We start from the raw sequence: 21,015 nt of genomic DNA on the forward strand, positions 1-21,015 counted from the left end.
TTTCCCAACCAGCATAGCGCTTTCAAAAAGCTCTGCAGGATCCTAGTAAAGGCAGACTTCCACACGTTCAAAAAGAAAAATACTACGAGTCCTCATAGTTTACTACTATTTCGTTTTTCTGTGCCAAGTGGGGAAGATCATTTTTAACATCTTGTTATTTTATATAAACACTGAGATTATCTCTCTGGAGATTGTACGTACGTATATCAAGCTCAGTTGTATGAATATCTTTTCCTTATTCACAGTAGATGTGTACTCGCGGGTCTAGTGGTTCAGGCTTGTGGTCGTTCTGTAGTTTTTTGTTTCAATAACCATTCAGTGGAAAGGACATGAATTTGTGATCTGTGAAATTGAACAAAGCAAGTTGCTTTCAATACGAGCTTACGCCAAGAAAATGTATCATGTCGTTTAGTTTTCATTGGACTTGGTCTTTCATGTCAAAAATGGTCAATGGCTGTATCAGTCTCCTGATAGACTGTATATTATTGCACCTAAAAGAGTTTACCTGTGGTATGTTGCACAAAATGGCCGTCTGTGTTTTGTGCTTTCCCTTTTACTAGTCCCTTTGGCCCAAATAAAGGCCCAAGTTGACAGAGCATGTCTGTAAGCTGGCCTTTGTGGCCTGACTCTTATGCCTTTTGGCCTTCCCAGTGCCCAGGCCAATCATCCATCAAATTCACACTCGCGCAAACACACACACACCCACGCCATCTCCTGTAAGCAGCGCACAGGGGGGGGAAAATGTGAATGTCATGAGGGCGGGCATGTGTCCACAAGGTTAGTGGGTTTGTTCGTTTCACACGAACGAGGTCTTAAAAGTTTTTAAATGCTTGTGATTTGTGAAAAGTCGTTCCGACATCTGTCTCTTTGTGCGGTGAGAGTCACCTCTGGCCCCCCGCGCCCCGGTGTGGGAGCTGAGAGGTGACCTCACAGTCACAGGTGCACACTGCACACACATGCTCGCTTACTTTCGCATGGTGCACCCTAATCACGCAACGGGAAGCGCCATCTCCCGAGTACGGAGGTATGTGTGTGTGTGTGTGCATGTATGTGAGAGTGTGTGTGTGTGTGTGTGTGTGTGTGTGTGTGTGTGTGTGTGCATTTGTGTATCTGCGTGTGTGTGTGTCCGCTTGTCTTTGTTTTTGTGTGTCTGTGTGTGAGTGTCTATCTGTGTCTGTATCTGTGTGTTTGTATATGTCTGTGTGCATGCGTGTGTGTGCATTCGCGTATGTGTGCGCCTGTGCGTGTGTCTGTTTGTTTTCGTGTTTGTGTGTCTGTGTGTGTGTTTCTGTGCACATGTGTGTGTTTGTTTTTGTGTATCTGTGTACATGTGTGTGTGTCTGTGTGCATGTTTGTCTGTGTGTGTGTGTGTGTGTGTGTGTGTGTGCGTGTGTGTGCCTGTGTACATGCGTGTGCGTGCGCGCGTGTGTCAAACAGGAGGGGTGTTTGCCTGAGCTCTTCCTCTTCTCCGCGTCTCCTCTGTGGCTCATGTGGAATCCATTATGAGCTGATGGTAATGGCAGGCCTTGGGCTGCTGGCATGTCTGTTCTGTGAGAAAGCTGCAAGGCAGGCCGCTGCATCTGGAGCGCATTACTGCAATTGCAGGTTGATGGAATCAAGTCCAGGGTGAGGTGGGTGGGATTTCCTTCCGGATCTTTCTCTCTCTCTCTCTCGCTGACTCTCTCTCTGTGGAGTGCAGAAATGTTGTCTAATTAAAGGAGTTGCGCAATTCGTCACAGGCCAGACCCCTATCCCGGTTTGCCGTTTGCGCGAACACGTGTTCTGCATTAAGGTTCACGCAATTAACCTTCGGAGAATCTGCCTCAGCTCCACTTGAAACAATACAAAGTGCGTGATGCGTTTCCTGGAGGAAGCGAGGGCTTGGGGCCGTGGTCTGTTTCCAGCCTGGAAGCGAGCCCCCACCGAAACCGCGGTAATCTAAAACTGCAGCTGTCCTCCACATATCAAAACGGCTCAACCGCTTGCGCTGGCTGTATCCGTGGTGACGTGGAATGAAAAGTCGATGTTTATGCTATTATTGTTATTATATGAGAATGGGATTGCGGTTGCGTTGGTGTGATGTCATCGGCACGTTTTGGACGCGGAGGTGGTTGGGGTCCAGCTGGCCCGACGCGCTGGGTGTTGGCGCTGCCGTCTTGTAGCCAGGGCCCATAACAGGTGCACCGGATTGGTGAGGAGCACAGTGGGCGGGGTCCGGGGAAGGGGCGTGGGGGCGGGGTTTCCTGGCTGCTCCTCCAAGCGCATATGCTTTTGATAAAGAGCGCTAAGCCGGCCAGCCTACATCCTTCGGTGTAATTTTTTCATTTTATTTTAGGACGTATTTGTTTTTGTTGCCACGCTTAACTGAGCACATCCTCCAGCACCTACATTGTCCCTCAACTGAGCGGTTATGCCGTCCTTTCCTGCGATTCATCTTCCCTGCGTGAAATCCGCCCGCCTCGATCGTTCATGATGGCCGCCATTAAAGGGTCGGGGCCTCCCTCGACTCCTAGCCTTAGCGGAACGGTGTCATCGCCACGGCGATGCTGACACACACGTTCTGACAGTCCTTGCCACAGGTCTGTGAGCTATGCCACGGCAGGTCTTGCTATAGTTAGCCACCCACCAGGACAGGTTTTGTTTTGACACCAGAAGGTGAGGAGACGCGGGAGAGATGAGTAGAGGTGGGGGAGGGGGCTCCAGATGTTCTCCGTATTGGATTTGTGTGGAAGCGATATAGGACCGCACAACGCAAAGCTAGACACGCACAACACAGCTCTTGCCCTCTACACCTCCCCCCGACCCAGTCGAGGGTCATCGCTGGAAATCTGGTCTGTTTCAAGTGAATTCAACTCAAAATACCTTTTCTGTTTATAGATTTTAGCCATAAGAATAACAGATCGGAGCACTGCAGGGCGGTTTTATAAATGAAATTGATGGACAGTGCATTCATTTTAAACAGCCCCAAACAGTACTTTGCCATTATTCCTGAAAAGGAATTTAGCAAAAGCAAGAGTCACAAGGCTTTATGAATTGTGTAAAGCTACCAGGAAGGTTATGGCTATTCTGAAACCTGAAATGGAAGGTTTTTATTTGGTTACTGAAGGCTTCCAGGAGTGTTTTGGTCTCTTGTTTAGTGCCTTACCCAGAGCTAACTTGTGGTTAAGCATTTAAATCCTGCCTGTTTGTCTTATACTGTCCATTTACATGCACTCAAATTCAAGGGCTGTTTGCATTACAGTTTATCTGCTGCTGTAGCGTCTGAGCTAATTACAATAAAAAATTTAGCAATTATACACTGATATGAAAAAGGTTGTAACAGGTACATGGTCCAGGAAACGAGCTTGGCTTTCTTCATAGGTCTTCTTGTGAAGAATATTGCGGTGTGCATATTCCTGATCCTCTTCCTCCTGATTGCCACATACCACCCTTATGTGAGTATGTGCATACACGCTTTGTGCTGTGGTAGAACACAAACAGTATCTAGGCATAGAGTGTGGTTTTATTATCACACCAGTCTCTGGGGTGAGAAGAGGAAAAGGTTACTAATATGTCCTCTGCAGTGGAGGGGTAATGGCTTTCACAGACGTTGGAATGCTCTCTTGTTTATATTCCGCCGCCCGAGCAAGGTGCATCTTGGGAAAGGCCACGCTCCCATCTGTCCTTGGCCCGGTCATAGCAGCACGTAGATGCGTGTAGACGTTTTATTTGGTTGGAATCTTGGACTCTTGCTCCGTGGCTTACGGCATGTCCGTTCTGAGTGTGTTTGTTTTGTGTCAGTGCATTATGCTCATGCGCTATGCTTAGACTCATAGCTGAAAGTCTGCTCTGAAGCAAGCAGCAGTCTGTTTTAACAGATTTAGACATTAGCAGAAACGTGTTGTCATTGTGAACAGTGTCAGTTGTTGTAAAAAGCCCTGTGAATAATAGATCTGGATTTCTGACCCCGAAAGTATGATCCAATCAGATCTCTCACTTCGTCTTGTTTCTCCAGCTGCTCACTTGGAACCTTTTTTTTTCCCTCCTTTAATTCCCGCCGATTTGTCTGGAGAAGTGTTTCACAGAACCACGGGAGCAACTGCTTTCTGTAGTCACATTGTCACCTGACCCTGAGATGCCAGGCGCCATGGCAACCGGTTTTTAACTCCGATGGGACTGTTAGCTCTGTCACGGCGAGGGCTTTTTAGACCATGGAAGCACCCGGAATTTTAACAGCTGATATGGACACGACGGCCTTTTGAAGCCCTGCGCCATTTCTCACGGCTCTGCCAATTCATTCCCAACTTCGCTTTTACTTTGAGAACGGCGTCCATCTTGGCTCAGAAGCTTCGTTAGGGCCTGGTTTTCACACTGGCTGCCAAGAGCAGATACTGTGTTTGTCTACTTTTCTCTTAAGGCCTTTTATCATTGTGGTAGCTTGTCCACTTTTCACCACACAGAATCTTAGTGTTTTGGCTTTCATGCAAGTTAACTGAAATTAGTAGTACCTGCTTGTATGCGTATGGCCAACATATGATTGCATCACATTTATAATTTGTTATTTAGCTGTTGCTTTTATCCAAAGTGAGTTACAGTCGATGATGAAGTGATGATGATACACATTAACTTGTATTATGGGGTGGATAGTGTTGGATTATTCTTATTTCCAAAACCGCACCAACTGAATTGCTTATTAGAGTTTTGAAGCGTTTCATGTCTTTCATACTGATCATTTAGGGCTGTAAATTGTGATTGAAGAATGAGACTCTATGAACCTCAAAGCGCAACGGGTATATCATGAGCCGCCATCAGCTTCCCCCATTGCGCCAGTAATGGCTAATTTGGTGCGACGAGCATGGGTGCTCGACTGCACGCGTCACGACATTACGACATTCCTGAAGCCCCATTGTCCTCATGGTGACAGTATAGTATAGTATACCCCAGCTGGAGCTTGCTGTAAGCTGCTTGGGCTTTTGATATCCATCTCCAGGAAAGTTGATGTACTCTTCAAGGGTTCCACTTGTATCTATGTGATTTCTCTAGGACTGTACACTTTCCTCAAGGGTCCTCTTGGTCGCACTTGTCCCTGGGATCGATTTGCATCGTCTGGATAAGAGCGTCTGCTAAATGACTATAATGTAATGTTCCCAGTGGCTGGTCTTGAGAGTGTTAAAACCCCAGGCTGACTCCCTCGTCTCCCCTTGCTCTTTCCTAGGTATACGCCCCGTCCGCAAGCACTGCTGACTACAATCGAGACTCGCCGGGGTACCCCTCCTCCAAGCCCCCCAGTGGCACCTTCCCCAGTTCCTTCTTCATGCCAGGTGAGGGACACGGTCACCTGGGCAACCCTATGACAAAACATACCGTGACATACCATCACATAACATCACATATCATCACATAGCATCACATACCATCACATAACATTACATACCATCACGTAACATCACATAACGTCACATACCAGCAGATAGCATCACATAACATCACATACCGTCACATACCATCACATAACATCACATATCATCACATAGCATCACATACCATCACATAACATTACATACCATCACGTAACATCACATACCATCACATAACATCACATAACGTGACATAACATCACATACCATCACTTAACGTCACATACCATCACATACCGTCACATAACATCACATACCAGCAGATAGCATCACGTAACATCACGTAACATCGCGTACCATCACTTACCATCGCGTAATATCATATAATATCACATACCATCATATATCACATAACGGCGAGAACAGAGCATTCAACCCAGCAATGCTTGCCTTTTCCTACCACTAAAGCAGTGTTACTCAACTCCACGTTCTGTGGGCCGCAGTGTCTGTCGTTATTTGCTCCTACCATGCACTACACCACCTGATTTCACCAGATAATAAGCTAATAATTTGTGAAACCAGTTGGTGTAGCACATGGTTGATGGTTGAAGCAAATCTGCGCAGACACCGCGGCCTGCAGGACGTGGAGTTGAGTAACGCTGGACTAAAGTGTACCTACTGCTTAGTTTGCCTAAAAGCTAAATCGTATCTAGCACCGTATCAAGCCTGGTCTTGAAAACCCTTGTTTCTGCCTCCACTACATGTCCTGGCAAGCTGTTCCACACAGTGACCACTCTATGATATCATCCCCTGCCGCCATTGCATAGTCTTATCCATTATTTTATGGGTTAACCCACATGATCTGCTCTACTTAGAAATGGGATTGCATCATCCAGCAGGAGGCATTGCATGCAGTGGTCGGCTATTTAGAGAGCAAACACTTGGGCCGGATTATATACTGGATTGAGTGAGTGGATATATTCCTGTTCTGAGGTATAAGGGACTAGCGAAGCTTCATTGAACTTCATTTTCCAGCAACCTCCAGGCCTAGCTTGTGGTTTCAACCCTGTCATAGCCGGCCGTAATCATAGGTCTTGTTTCCAGTGATGGATGGAGGGTTTTATTTAGATGTATTCGGAGGAAGTTTGAAAGGGGAGTAGTGGAAGTATTAGCTTACGGTTGGGGTTTTAGCGCGATGCGTTTCAGGATCGCCACGAGTACCATTAGCGGGGCTATTAATAGCACGCCCTGCTGCTTTTCAAACAGGCGTGCCTGTTATTGTGATATCATTTCTGCTGTTATGTCGAAGGTATTTTGCAGTTACGAAGGGCTTTCGGCGTCACGCGCGATAAGAACGAAAGCCGTTTTACTCAGGACGTTTAGAGAGAGCTAATCAAAGAGTCGGGGCCTCCGAGCTGTGATTGTGCGTTTCCCCTGGTTTGCCGCTAATCGCGCTGGCGTGCAGCATGCTAAACAAACCGCTCTTCTTCCCGTTTCCCACAGACGGTCACCACAGTGCGGACCCATGGAGCTCCTCCAGCGGGATGACCCAGCCGGGCTACAGCGGCATGCTGGGAAACTCCTCGCACGCCCCCCAGAGCAGCAGCTACTGCGGCCTGCATCCACACGACAGGCTTGTGAGTGGATCCGCCATCGCCTCTCCCGCTCTGTCCGTTTACCCGTCCTCACTCTTTCCTCTCCTCCTTACCATCCTTCATTCTCATCGGTTACCGCTCGTAATTACTTTTCCCTTCTTCATATACCCCTCCTCCCCAATCCCCCTTTCATTTTATACTTACTGTCCTTCATTCTTACTGCTTACCACTGTAATGGCTTATCCTTTCTTCATATACCTCTCCTCCCCAATCCCCTTTCATTTTACACTTCCTTGCCTGCTCCATACTTCCTGTCCATTGCTCCGCCACTCCCTCTCTCTTCTGAGCTATCCCTCTATTCTCACCTCCCCCTCCTCCCCTTCGCTCGTCTCTCTCCTTGCCTCTCTGAACCTCTGTTTTACCTCTTCTCACCTCTACCATTCAGTGTATTCAGAAAGGTGCATCGGTACACAAGCAAAACTTTTGTTTGAAAACAGCTGTTTCCAGCATCTACTCTGTTGGCTTTGTATTTTTCATTTTATATTATTTATTTTTTTATGCGTGAATTTCTGTGATTTTATGAAAGGAAGCTAGTGAGGGTTCGGAGTATACTCTATCATGGCCGGCCTATAGCCTCACGGCTAAGCTGCTTGACTGGGACCCGGAAGGTTGGTGGTTCAAGCCCCGTTGTAGCCACAATAAGATCAGTGCCAGTGCCCTGTTGCATAAAACACCTTAACCTTAAGGGTTTCCCTTAAGTTTCCCTTAAATTTAAAAGAGAGTTGCACAACAAACCCTTAAGTGTCTCTTAAGGCTTTCCTAAAGTGAAATGTCAGAAACCCTCAAAAACACCCTTAAGTATTGCATTTTCCCTTAAGTAATCCGTTAAAATCCATTAAGTGTTGCATAAAAGACCCTAACGACAATTTCCCTCAGTAAAATTTAAGGTTAGCTACAGATTAAACAGAAAAAATAGTTTTTTTACCCATTGGAGGAAGAAAGTGTCCGCGAATTTTCCATGGAAGAGAAAATGCTCTAGAGTACATGACAGACGAAAAGTTCATTCTTGAATATATATTCGCACGTAAAAACCTATTTACGCGATCGCAAGCAAGCTGGAAGGCGAACTCGATCACCCAATATACCGTGTATTACTTTTAATTGCAGCCATGCCGAAACCTGTCCCCTGCTCTTCCCCAGAGTTACCCATCGCACTCCTCAGCAGACATCAACTCCAGTCTTCCTCCGATGTCCAGTTTCCACCGCAGCGGGAGCAACCACTACAGCGCCGCCTCCTGTACAGCCACCACCAACGGCACCGACAGCGTCATGGGTGAGCGGGGAACGGGCGTGTTCACCAGCGTCATGGGTGAGCGGGGAACGGGCGTGTTCACCAGCGTCATGGGTGAGCGGGCGTGTTCACCAGCGTCATGGGTGAGCGGGGAACGGGCCTGTTCACCAGCGTCATGGGTGAGCGGGGAACGGGCGTGTTCACCAGCGTCAGGGGTGAGCGGGGAACGGGCGTGTTCACCAGCGTCATGGGTGAGCGGGGAACGGGCGTATTCACCAGTGTCATGGGTGAGCAGGGAACGGGCGTGTTCACCAGCGTCATGGGTGAGCGGGGAACGGGCGTGTTCACCAGCGTCATGGGTGAGCGGGGAACGGGCGTGTTCACCAGCGTCATGGGTGAGCGGGGAACGGGCGTGTTCACCAGCGTCATGGGTGAGCAGGGAACGGGCGTGTTCACCAGCGTCATGGGTGAGCGGGGAACGGGCGTATTCTCCAGCGTCATGGGTGAGCGGGGAACGGGCGTGTTCACCAGCGTCATGGGTGAGTGGGGAACGGGCGTATTCTCCAGCGTCATGGGTGAGCGGGGAACGGGCGTATTCTCCAGTGTCATGGGTGAGCGGGGAACGGGCGTATTCTCCAGCGTCATGGGTGAGCGGGGAACGGGCGTGTTCACCAGTGTCATGGGTGAGCGGGGAACGGGCGTATTCTCCAGCGTCATGGGTGAGCGGGGAACGGGCGTGTTCACCAGCGTCATGGGTGAGTGGGGAACGGGCGTGTTCACCAGCGTCATGGGTGAGCGGGGAACGGGCGTGTTCACCAGCGTCATGGGTGAGCGGGGAACGGGCGTGTTCACCAGTGTCATGGGTGAGCGGGGAACGGGCGTATTCTCCAGCGTCATGGGTGAGCGGGGAACGGGCGTGTTCACCAGCGTCATGGGTGAGCGGGGAACGGGCGTGTTCACCAGCGTCATGGGTGAGCGGGGAACGGGCGTGTTCTCCAGCGTCATGGGTGAGCGGGCGTGTTCACCAGTGTCATGGGTGAGTGGGGAACGGGCGTGTTCACCAGCGTCATGGGTGAGCGGGGAACGGGCGTGTTCACCAGTGTCATGGGTGAGCGGGGAACGGGCGTATTCTCCAGCGTCATGGGTGAGCGGGGAACGGGCGTGTTCACCAGCGTCATGGGTGAGTGGGGAACGGGCGTGTTCACCAGCGTCATGGGTGAGCGGGGAACGGGCGTGTTCACCAGCGTCATGGGTGAGCGGGGAACGGGCGTGTTCACCAGCGTCATGGGTGAGCGGGGAACGGGCGTGTTCACCAGCGTCATGGGTGAGCGGGGAACGGGCGTATTCTCCAGTGTCATGGGTGAGCAGGGAACGGGCGTATTCACCAGCGTCATGGGTGAGTGGGGAACGGGCGTGTTCACCAGCGTCATGGGTGAGCGGGGAACGGGCGTATTCACCAGTGTCATGGGTGAGCAGGGAACGGGCGTGTTCACCAGCGTCATGGGTGAGTGGGGAATGGGCGTATTCTCCAGCGTCATGGGTGAGTGGGGAACGGGCGTCTTCACCAGCGTCATGGGTGAGTGGGGAACGGGCGTGTTCACCAGTGTCATGGGTGAGCAGGGAACGGGCGTATTCTCCAGCGTCATGGGTGAGCGGGCGTGTTCACCAGCGTCATGGGTGAGTGGGGAACGGGCGTGTTCACCAGTGTCATGGGTGAGTGGGGAATGGGCGTATTCTCCAGCGTCATGGGTGAGCAGGGAACGGGCGTGTTCACCAGCGTCATGGGTGAGTGGGGAATGGGCGTATTCTCCAGCGTCATGGGTGAGTGGGGAACGGGCGTCTTCACCAGCGTCATGGGTGAGTGGGGAACGGGCGTATTCTCCAGCGTCATGGGTGAGTGGGGAACGGGCGTATTCTCCAGCGTCATGGGTGAGCGGGGAACGGGCGTATTCTCCAGCGTCATGGGTGAGCGGGGAACGGGCGTGTTCACCAGCGTCATGGGTGAGCGGGGAACGGGCGTGTTCACCAGCGTCATGGGTGAGCAGGGAACGGGCGTGTTCACCAGCGTCATGGGTGAGCGGGGAACGTGCGTGTTCACCAGTGTCATGGGTGAGCAGGGAACGGGCGTATTCTCCAGCGTCATGGGTGAGCGGGGAACGGGCGTCTTCACCAGCGTCATGGGTGAGCGGGGAACGGGCGTGTTCACCAGCGTCATGGGTGAGCAGGGAACGGGCGTGTTCACCAGCGTCATGGGTGAGCGGGGAACGTGCGTGTTCACCAGTGTCATGGGTGAGCGGGGAACGGGCGTGTTCACCAGCGTCATGGGTGAGCGGGGAACGGGCGTATTCACCAGTGTCATGGGTGAGCAGGGAACGGGCGTATTCACCAGCGTCATGGGTGAGCGGGGAACGGGCGTCTTCACCAGTGTCATGGGTGAGTGGGGAACGGGCGTGTTCACCAGCGTCATGGGTGAGCGGGGAACGGGCGTGTTCACCAGCGTCATGGGTGAGCGGGGCAGCAGCCAAATAAGGCCTTGATAACAGGGTGAGAAATTCATCACTTGTGGTGAAACAAAAACCAGCAGACACTGCAGCCTTCCTGGACTGGACTTTTAAACCGCTACCAAATTTATTTATTTTTTACTACGTATAGTACTCAAGATTTCAATCCAGCCATTGAATATACAATAGCTGTACTTTTTAATGTTAACTTAAATTTATTATAGCTTTGTAGAAAAGTAGGTGCACAGTTGAAACTGATTGACTGAAGGGTTGCTGGACTTCCTGTCTCACAGAAGCTTCTGGTTTGGTCAGCTGTGTCATTTCCCCTGTCCTGCCTCGAATGGAATGCACTCATTTTATTTTATTTTATGTTTTATGTTGTTTTTTTAACACTCTTCCATGTGTTCAGATTGCTTTGATGTCCAGATTAAGAGTGAATGTAATGAGAAACAGACTGGAAGCCTACGTCTCTCCACATCCGCGCATTATTCTGTCTTCTAGTCTCGTCCTCTCAGAGAAACATTAAAAAAAGACAACGGAAATAAATATTATTAGGTTCATGCACAGGGGTTCCATGTATGCTTTTTATTACAGAACACGACTTAAAAGAAGAGGCAAAGCTGTATACTGTATGTATATAATACATTCCAAACACAGCACATTGCTTCCAGTCTAAAACTAAAGACGTTCCTGGCTAAACCCAGCGTTTTATTACAGGAAAAGAAGCCCTTGTGCTTCAGAGAAATAAATTGGCGTTCATATAAAAAGATTTTCAGGATATGAAATGGAGTGCCACAAAAAGGCCTTTGAAAGCTAACCTCTCCTCTCTCGAGCTTTGATTTGATGAGACTGATTTGCTCGTACATGTGCTTGAAATTACCCAGGGAAATGTATTGGGCGGGCGCAGTAATCGCTCCGCCACTCTGCCCCTAATGGTCCGCTGCTGTGACGTGAGCGGGGTTTCTGTGGCTTGCGCTTCCTTATTTTCGCTTTTCCGGGCTTGGCGGTGACCGCTCGGTGTGTGCGGTGGAGGGGACCGGTGCTCCGAGGCATGGGGGGGGGGGGAACACAAGCTCTGATTCGTCCTGACAGCGGGCCTTGTTCAGTCGCACACTAACCTGCCTGTAATGCGTGAAGTTCCCATCTGGGCAGGCGACCGGGGAGGGGGGTTTTGAAGGGCTGGGTGTGTAGCGTGTCTCAATGCTCACTCCTTCACCCTGGTTTGGCCTCTCCCCTGACTCTAGCCAGCCTTTAACACCAGGTTGTGCTGATGACTGGAACAACTGAAATACAGTGCAGTCCATATTTGTTATTTCGGCTCTGGAGTCCAGCACGTTGCATTTGAAATGAATCAGTAATTGTGAGGTTACAATGCAGACTGTCCCCTTTCATTTGAGGGAATTGACATCCATATTGAGTGCTGTGTGTAGATACACATCCCATTTTATACATTGTCCCCCCCTTTTTAAAGGACCAACCATAATTGGACAGTTGGCTTCTCAGCTGTTTCTGATTAGTTGGATTGTGGATTCAATAACACCATTTGTGCAAGGCATAAGAACATTTTCAGGATGTTGTCTTGATTCTAGGCTTTCTGTTATTATTATTATTATTATTATTATTATTATTGCCTGTCTTTAGAGAGCTGCCTGTTGACTGTTGAGCAGTGCTAATGTCCTCTCTCCCCGTGGCTGTCCGTGCCATGCTGGTGGTGTGACTTACGGGAAGGCCAATCACATCACAGCCCAGGGCCTCCACTTATTGGAGTGTTGCATGTGGTGGAATCAGGTAGTCAGTCTGCAGGGATATCCCATGTTATTGTTATCGTAGCCCTGTTGAGTTCATGTCTCTGAGGTGACACGTGAGCACTTGTAAGCTGTTAAGATGAATGCCTGTCAGTGGAGCAGGCTAGCCTTACACACCGCACAGCGCTGTATCACTATCCCTACTGAGCAACGCGATGCTAGTTTTGCGGACTCCTTTCATGCACTTAATTTTTATAAAGCAGTCGTTTTATCCTTTGGCCTCTCCTTTAGCCTCGCGTCATTGGGAGTGTAGACACGCTCTCCTTATGAATGTAGCTGAAAAACGTTGGAAATTCATAAGCTGGAGTCGCTGTGAATTTATGCAGGTTTTTGGGCTGTTTGGCATCAGACGTGCGAAGAGCTCCCCGTGGGGCGACCTGGCGCCTGAGAGCCCTGTGGGCGGGGCTTAACGACAGGCTCCGCAGGGGTCTCCGTGGCGACTTTCTGGCCCGCAAAGGAGGCGGGGCCTCGGACATTCCTCCGTTACCCAACCTCGCAGGCGTGGGAGCGTGAATAATGCGCGCCGATGCCAAGTATGCGACAGCTGGAGACGCTGGGCGTGGGCCGCGGGGTGTGAGGGTGTGGGGGGAGGGGGGAGGGCGTGCCCAGGGGGGCCTGCGGTGAGGGAAGTGTTCTCACACCCCTGTGCCTTGCCTGTGTCTCAGTGAACAGGGCGGCGAGTGGAGCCGCGAGCAGCTCTCAGACCGGCGACGCCCTGGGCAAGGCCCTGGCATCGGTGAGTCACCCACCTACCCCACACACCCACACACCGAGTCCCCACACACCCACACCCTCACACTCTCCACAGCGCCACACACCCACACCCTCACACTCTCCACAGCGCCACACACCCACACCCTCACACTCCCCACAGTGCCACACACCCACACCCTCACACTCCCCACAGTGCCACACACCCACACCCTCACACTCCCCACAGTGCCACACACCCACACCCTCACACTCCCCACAGTGCCACACACCCACACCCTCACACTCCCCACAGCCCCACACACCCACACCCTCACACTCCCCACAGCCCCACACACCCACACCCTCACACTCCCCACAGTGCCACACACCCACACCCTCACACTCCCCACAGTGCCACACACCCACACCCTCACACTCCCCACAGTGCCACACACCCACACCCTCACACTCCCCACAGTGCCACACACCCACACCCTCACACTCCCCACAGCGCCACACACCCACACCCTCACACTCCCCACAGCCCCACACAAACATTATTTATCCTCACTTTTTTCTTCATTTCTCAGATCAGCCCTTTACACTTACTTCTTAAACAATGTTGCATGTAGATTAGGAACAGAATTGTCTTATTGGATTTCACAGGGGTAAATGATAATATACATTACCATTAATATTAACAGGCTGTTTAATGTGATACCTTGTATATAAGATTTAAATGTAGTTTTTTTCTGGTATAAAGATTCAATAAAAAATAAAATATTTTGCTAATTCGGGCGAGTGTTGGGTTTTTATATGTCTGATTGGTATTACAGGGGAGTGCTTTGCGATAAGCACTTTAATTGAAGTGCGATTAAATGCATTTTCTGCAAACGGGGGTTAAAATCCTTAGTAAATAATTAGCTGAGAGCTGAACATTAATGCAGTGAGAATATTGCAGTGTGACAACCAGACCGAGTTAAGATACCGTTTCCCTGTATGTCAGCAGTCCTGTGGCTTCCAAAAGGAAATAGTGACAGACACACAAACAAGCGCGCGCACACACACACACACACACACACACACTCAAAATCACCAGCATGGCAAATTGATTTTTCCTCATAGTTCATCTCCCTGTTTTGTACTGCAGGAATAGTTTTTTGGGGGGGCTTTGTGCTTATTGGTTGTGGGTTTTCTCGTTTCAGATCTATTCTCCCGATCACACGAACAACAGCTTCTCGTCCAATCCGTCGACCCCGGTCGGATCGCCCCCTTCGCTGACAGGTATGACCTCCTCCATTTCGCTCTGATGTACAGTGGCCCGACTGTTTTTAAAGAAGCCAAATACACTTCACCAGTCTCCTTAAGTTCTAAGTTCACTGTGTGATTGCAGATAGACGTTGGTTGTAAAAGCATCATGATTTAGTCTGAGAGAAAGGGTCTCCTTAGCCCTGTTGACCGTGTGATGTCCATGAGCCTTGCAGGGTTGAGCCTGTTGGATGTCTGCTGACACAAGCTCTCAATCAGTCTCTATCATTTCATTTTGCTCTCTACAACAAATCACTTTGATCGGTCTTCATCTACGAGAGCGCTGGACGGCTCCACCAATGAAATCGCTCATGACCCCTCGCTCCTCCCCTTTGTGAAGAGCAGCTCAGCCGGTTATTTCCCCTGGCCTGCCTTTCCACGGCTCTAACTTCCTCCAGACGCTCTGAAAACAGAACAAAAGCTGCCTCACCGCCGTCTGTAGGCACCTGAACTCCTGGGAGAGGGCCTCAGCTGTTCACACGAACAGAGACGCAAGCCCAGGGGCTAACACGCTCCAAGATGGCCGACAGTAGCAGTGCCAAGATTCCATATGCTTATCAGAGGGACTGTTGCACCGAGACTCGTTCCCTAGCTCCTAGCTGATCTGCTGTGTCCCCCACTGAGGGAACGTCTAACTGCACACATCTCTCTACAGAACACCTCCACACTGAGGAAGCGTCTAACTGCACACATCTCTCTACAGGACACCTCCCCACTGAGGGAACGTCTAACTGCACACATCTCTCTACAGGACACCTCCCCACTGAGGGAGTGTCTAACTGCACACATCTCTCTACAGGACACCTCCCCACTGAGGGAGCGTCTAACTGCACACATCTCTCTACAGAACACCTCCACACTGAGGAAGCGTCTAACTGCACACATCTCTCTACAGGACACCTCCCCACTGAGGGAGTGTCTAACTGCACACATCTCTCTACAGAACACCTCCCCACTGAGGGAGCGTCTAACTGCACACATCTATCTACAGAACACCTCCCCACTGAGGGAGCGTCTAACTGCACACATCTCTCTACAGAACACCTCCCCACTGAGGGAGCGTCTAACTGCACACATCTATCTACAGAACATCTCCCCACTGAGGGAACGTCTAACTGCACACATCTCTCTACAGAACACCTCCCCACTGAGGGAGTGTCTAACTGCACACATCTCTCTACAGGACACCTCCCCACTGAGGGAGCGTCTAACTGCACACATCTCTCTACAGGACACCTCCCCACTGAGGGAACGTCTAACTGCACACATCTCTCTACAGGACACCTCCCCACTGAGGGAGCGTCTAACTGCACACATCTCTCTACAGGACACCTCCCCACTGAGGGAGCGTCTAACTGCACACATCTCTCTACAGGACACCTCCCCACTGAGGGAGCGTCTAACTGCACCCAACAAAACAGTCCTCCACATCTCTCTACACAACATCTCCACACTGAGGAAGCGTCTAACTGCACACATCTCTCTACAGAACACCTCCACACTGAGGGAGTGTCTAACTGCACACATCTCTCTACAGGACACCTCCCCACTGAGGGAGCGTCTAACTGCACCCAACAAAACAGTCCTCCACATCTCTCTACACAACATCTCCACACTGAGGAAGCGTCTAACTGCACACATCTCTCTACACAACATCTCCACACTGAGGAAGCGTCTAACTGCACACATCTCTCTACACAACATCTCCACACTGAAGGAGCGTCTAACTGCACACATCTCTCTACAGGACACCTCCCCACTGAGGGAGTGTCTAACTGCACACATCTCTCTACACAACATCTCCACACTGAAGGAGCGTCTAACTGCACACATCTCTCTACAGAACACCTCCCCACTGAGGGAGTGTCTAAAGGCACACATCTATCTACACACCATCTCCCCACTGGAGAGTAACTGCACCCAACAAAACAGTTCCACAGCATCTCTCTAGAGAGCCGCCTCTTTTTCTTTTTTCCACTTTTCCAGCTACGCACAAGCCAGGGATGCAAATTCGCTCTGCTCCTTAAAGTGAAAAATGAGTTCCTCTTAATCACCATGTAAAATTCTGTGCTAATTGTCCCAGCTACGTGGCATTTGATATTTCATATGTATTGACTGATAGTCTTAATTACAAACGCACTTCACCAAATAATTTAGAACCAGCGCGAGGCATGTGATGTAGTATTATGAAGTACATTATTAAACTTGCCAGGAACATAATTTGTATTAATCATTGTGTTAAAGTTATTAGACTTTACAAATGAAAATGAAGCTTATTAGAGCGGACAATTTCAAATTGATATTTAACGTTACATTTACAGAGCAGCCTGTTTCGTTTTGTTTGTTTTTTAGGTTTTTTTAAAAAATACGTAATTTAATAATTTTGTTGCTGATAACGCATTGACTTTATTTGCACATGAATGTGGAGGTAATTATTTGCTAATTAGCATATGGAAATGAGCCTCAATAATAAAAATGGGTTACCAAAATATGAGTGTACATAAAAGAGGACAATAAAAACAGCTTAATTAGATCTAATATGCATAATGGAGGAGTCCCGGCGCCCTTCAAACAGGCGGGTCAGGTCGGGAGAAAAGGAGTAATGAACGAACAGGCTTTTGTTACGCCGTTCCTTTAATTGCTTGTGTAATTCTGCCTGCTTTAAACAGAGCTTCATCTTAACAAGGGAGCCCCGGTAGTGGTTACACAGCGTTTTACCTCATCAAACAAATAAGGGGGCCATTAGCATAACATAGCAGCGGTCCGTCGACGGCCATTGTTCCTTACCTGCTCCAGCGCGCCCCCCCCTCTTCCGCCTGACTCTCCGGTTTGCATATCAGCGGAGATGAGAGGGTTTGTTTCCCCACCAGCTAACGACGGCGCGGTGGGCTCGCAGAGCGGGGACGGGCCAGACAAAAGCGCGCGGACAAAGGGGGAGGCCGCGGTGAAAGGGCTGTTTGTTTAGCGGCCGCGGATGAGGAGGCGAGTCCGGGCCCGGCACCGGTCCACCTGAGCCTGAGGGCCGAGCCGCTTTTGTGGAGCACTTGATCCCCGCGCCTCCTGAAGAGGACCGCTATCCGCACCCAACACGCCATCCGCACCCAACACGCCATCCACACCCAACACGCCATCCACACTCAACACGCTATCCGCACCCAACACGCCATCCACACTCAACACGCCATCCACACTCAACACGCCATCCACACCCAACACGCCATCCGCACCCAACACGCCATCCGCACCCAACACGCCATCCGCACCCAACACGCCATCCGCACCCAACACGCCATCCACACTCAACACGCCATCCGCACCCAACACGCCATCCACACTCAACACGCCATCCACACTCAACACGCCATCCACACTCAACACGCCATCCGCACCCAACACGCCATCCACACCCAACACGCCATCCACTCCCAACACTTCATCCACACTCAACATGCCATCGTGAAGCCGCTATCCGCTCCCAACACTCCATCAACACGCCATCCTGATGTCGCGATCAGTGCCCAACACGCCATTGTGGAAAAAAAGGGGGGTTCTGGGTTTGAATCCCCATCATATACAGTATTGCCATGTACTGTATCAGTTCAGTATCTATCTACCTGTATATCTGTCTTGAGTGCACGTTGTGAGTGTGAGTGTGAGTGTGAGTGTGAGTGTGAGTGTGTGTGTGTGTGTGTGTGTGTGTGTGTGTGTGCGTGTGCGTGTGTGTGTGCAGCAGGTCTGTCGTTTATCATTCCTCCCGCTCACCCCCTTCCTGTCCCCTTCCAGCCCCGAGCACGGCAGTGTGGTCCCGGAACGGAGGACAGGGGCCCTCCTCACCCAACTACGAGGCCCCTCTGCACTCCCTGGTAAGGGCCACTCACTGTGCACTAGACCTGCCTCAAATACGTAGATTCTGGATTCAAATACTTTTCTACACTTTGCTGAGCCTGTATGGTGTATTGTACTGATTTGCACTTTACTGTACGTCGCTCTGGATAAGAGCGTCTGCTAAATGACTGTAATGTAATATACTGTTCTGTAATGTGTATTGGAACCTATTAAATATTCTCATATAGTGCAAACCCTGCCTTCTGGGCCTCTAGGTTGAGTCAGTTGCAAGCACGGAACAGTCAAGCACGGAAATGTATTTAAATCCAAAACAATTACCTGTTTTATCCAGGTCTGCTGAACACACAGAGACACTTTTTTTTCTGATGACATTTGTGTTCAGTTGTATGCATGCTGGTTTTTTATTGATGAATATGTTCAGAAATTGTTTGTTTTTTTTACACATAACACTACACACTGCACACTATACGTCTGTACTATAAGGCAGCTTTTGTATACGAGCAAAAAGTAAGATGAATTTTCGGACATGATATGTTGCCACAGAACGCAGTCATTTTAAGCTCTGTGCATTGATGTGACTTTGTGCAAGGAAAAAGATTTAAAACATACAGTAAATGTATCCATTGATTTTAATCACGTTCCGCCAAGCATAGTGAAAGGTAATGCTTCCGTTTAAATTGGTCAACTCTTTCACCACTTGTGTTGGCTTGGGTCGTGACCTAGTGCAATGCACTGTGGGATACTCCTGCCAGCATAGTGTCCAGTGTTCACACACTTTGATATTTCACCGAATGTAGCGTGGCATCCAGGGACACTCTTTCATACAGCTGTGGTTTTCAGACAGACTAATACTATTTCGACATCCTAAATAGTAAGACAGTATATGATTTCGGACACAGCCATGGTTTTATCCAATAACCATTTATCTAAGGGCGGCCATCATTCATCTTGTGGTGACCGTTTAACCCCCCCTCCTGCCTCCCCCCCAGCAAAGCCGCATCGAGGACCGTCTGGAGCGGCTGGACGATGCCATCCACGTGCTGCGGAGCCACGCGGTGGGGCCCTCTCCCAACATGCCGAGTGGCCACGGGGACATGCACAACATCATCGGGCCGTCGCACAACGGCGCCATGAGCGGCCTGGGGTCCGGCTACAGCCCTGGCCTGCTGTCGGCCAACCGGCACTCCCTCATGGTAAGCCCCACCCGCCCCACCCAGCCCTGAGGCACCACACGGCCCCCAGAACTCACACTCACCCAGGGGAGACCAACAGAACTCACATTCACCCAGGGGAGACCAACAGAACTCACACTCACCCAGGGGAGACCAACAGAACTCACACTCACCCAGGGGAGACCAACAGAACTCACACTCACCCAGGGGAGACCAACAGAACTCACACTCACCCAGGGGAGACCAACAGAACTCACACTCACCCAGGGGGACCAACAGAACTCACACTCACCCAGGGGGACCAACAGAACTCACACTCACCCAGGGGAGACCAACAGACACTCCCTCATGGTAAGCCCCGCCCCACCCAGCCCTGAGGCACCACACGGTCCCCAGAACTCACACTCACCCAGGGGAGACCAACAGAACTCACACTCACCCAGGGGAGACCAACAGACACTCCCTCATGGGAAGCCCCGCCCGCCCCACCCAGCCCTGAGGCACCACACGGTCCCCAAAACTCACACTCACCCAGGAGAGAGGGCGAGAGATACCTCAGTCCACAAGGGCCAACTAGGCAGGCAGGTCGCTAATTTTGCTAATGCCCACTCCACCTCAGTGTCCTAATTATTGTTATCATGGGGGCGGCCTGTAGCCTAGCGGCTAACGTATGACATGACCGGGACCTAAAAGGCTGGTGGTTCCAGCCCCGGTGTAGCCACGGTAACGTCTGTTCGGCCCTAGAGCACGGCCCTTAACCCCGCATTGCTCCGGGTGGGGGGGGGGAGAGCAAAGTTAGTTGCTTTGGATTATCAGCTAAATAACTAATGATAAATTATGGTGCTGTCAGTGCGTGTCGCCTGTTGGGTTGCTCAACAGGCTAATAAAGAGATGCATATTACAGTACGTTGGCCTAAAATGGAGGTCAGGTCTACTGAGCTAGATGAGTAATCCACCGCCACTGCCGGATTTCACCTCAGGCGAAGGACACCAGACATTTACCCCGATGACCTCACGTGCGCTGGGCCAGACGCTAATCGGTCACATAATTGAAAGGTAACCGTTAAAAGCTGCGTGACGTCAGACCCCAGGGCAGAGACGCGGCCTTCGCCTGCAAACCAGCGCGGGGGCGAGCAGTGGGGGCCACGCGGGGGACCGACCGCTGTCACGCATTAGGAGCCGATTAATGAGCCCCGTCTTTAATCTCTCAAAGCCCAGGCATGAAACCAGAGGGCATGTTTTGGACGGGGTACGGGGGGTAAGTACGGGGGAGGCGGGAGCACGAGCACGAGCCGCGCCGCTCTCCATTAGCTCGTCGTTTTAAAGGATCGCGGGAATGTGGGGAAAATGGAAATATGATTTTCAATACTGGTGCGGCGCAGTCTGTAAGCGTTCGGGTGCCGGAGCAACATCGCCCCCCCTCATTTTAGGGGACGGAAGGTAATTGGACAGTCGGCTTCTGTTTCTG

General features: G+C 50.6%; 1 protein-coding gene across 5 annotated transcripts in view; it reads left to right on the forward strand.

Annotated features, from left to right (window-relative positions):
• Nucleotides 1-21,015, forward strand: part of LOC133141643 (transcription factor 4-like) — a 193,406-nt gene that overhangs the window by 141,220 nt on the left and 31,171 nt on the right. For all 5 annotated transcript variants that reach the window (XM_061262212.1, XM_061262211.1, XM_061262213.1 and 2 more), the window contains 7 exons: nt 5,195-5,300; nt 6,840-6,973; nt 8,132-8,264; nt 13,194-13,264; nt 14,427-14,505; nt 18,313-18,392; nt 19,365-19,568. In XM_061262212.1, the coding sequence (XP_061118196.1) occupies nt 5,195-5,300; nt 6,840-6,973; nt 8,132-8,264; nt 13,194-13,264; nt 14,427-14,505; nt 18,313-18,392; nt 19,365-19,568 (807 nt within the window). The remainder of the gene's footprint in view (nt 1-5,194; nt 5,301-6,839; nt 6,974-8,131; nt 8,265-13,193; nt 13,265-14,426; nt 14,506-18,312; nt 18,393-19,364; nt 19,569-21,015) is intronic.

Source organism: Conger conger, chromosome 12 (assembly GCF_963514075.1).
Source record: "Conger conger chromosome 12, fConCon1.1, whole genome shotgun sequence".
Classification (NCBI taxonomy): domain Eukaryota; kingdom Metazoa; phylum Chordata; class Actinopteri; order Anguilliformes; family Congridae; genus Conger; species Conger conger.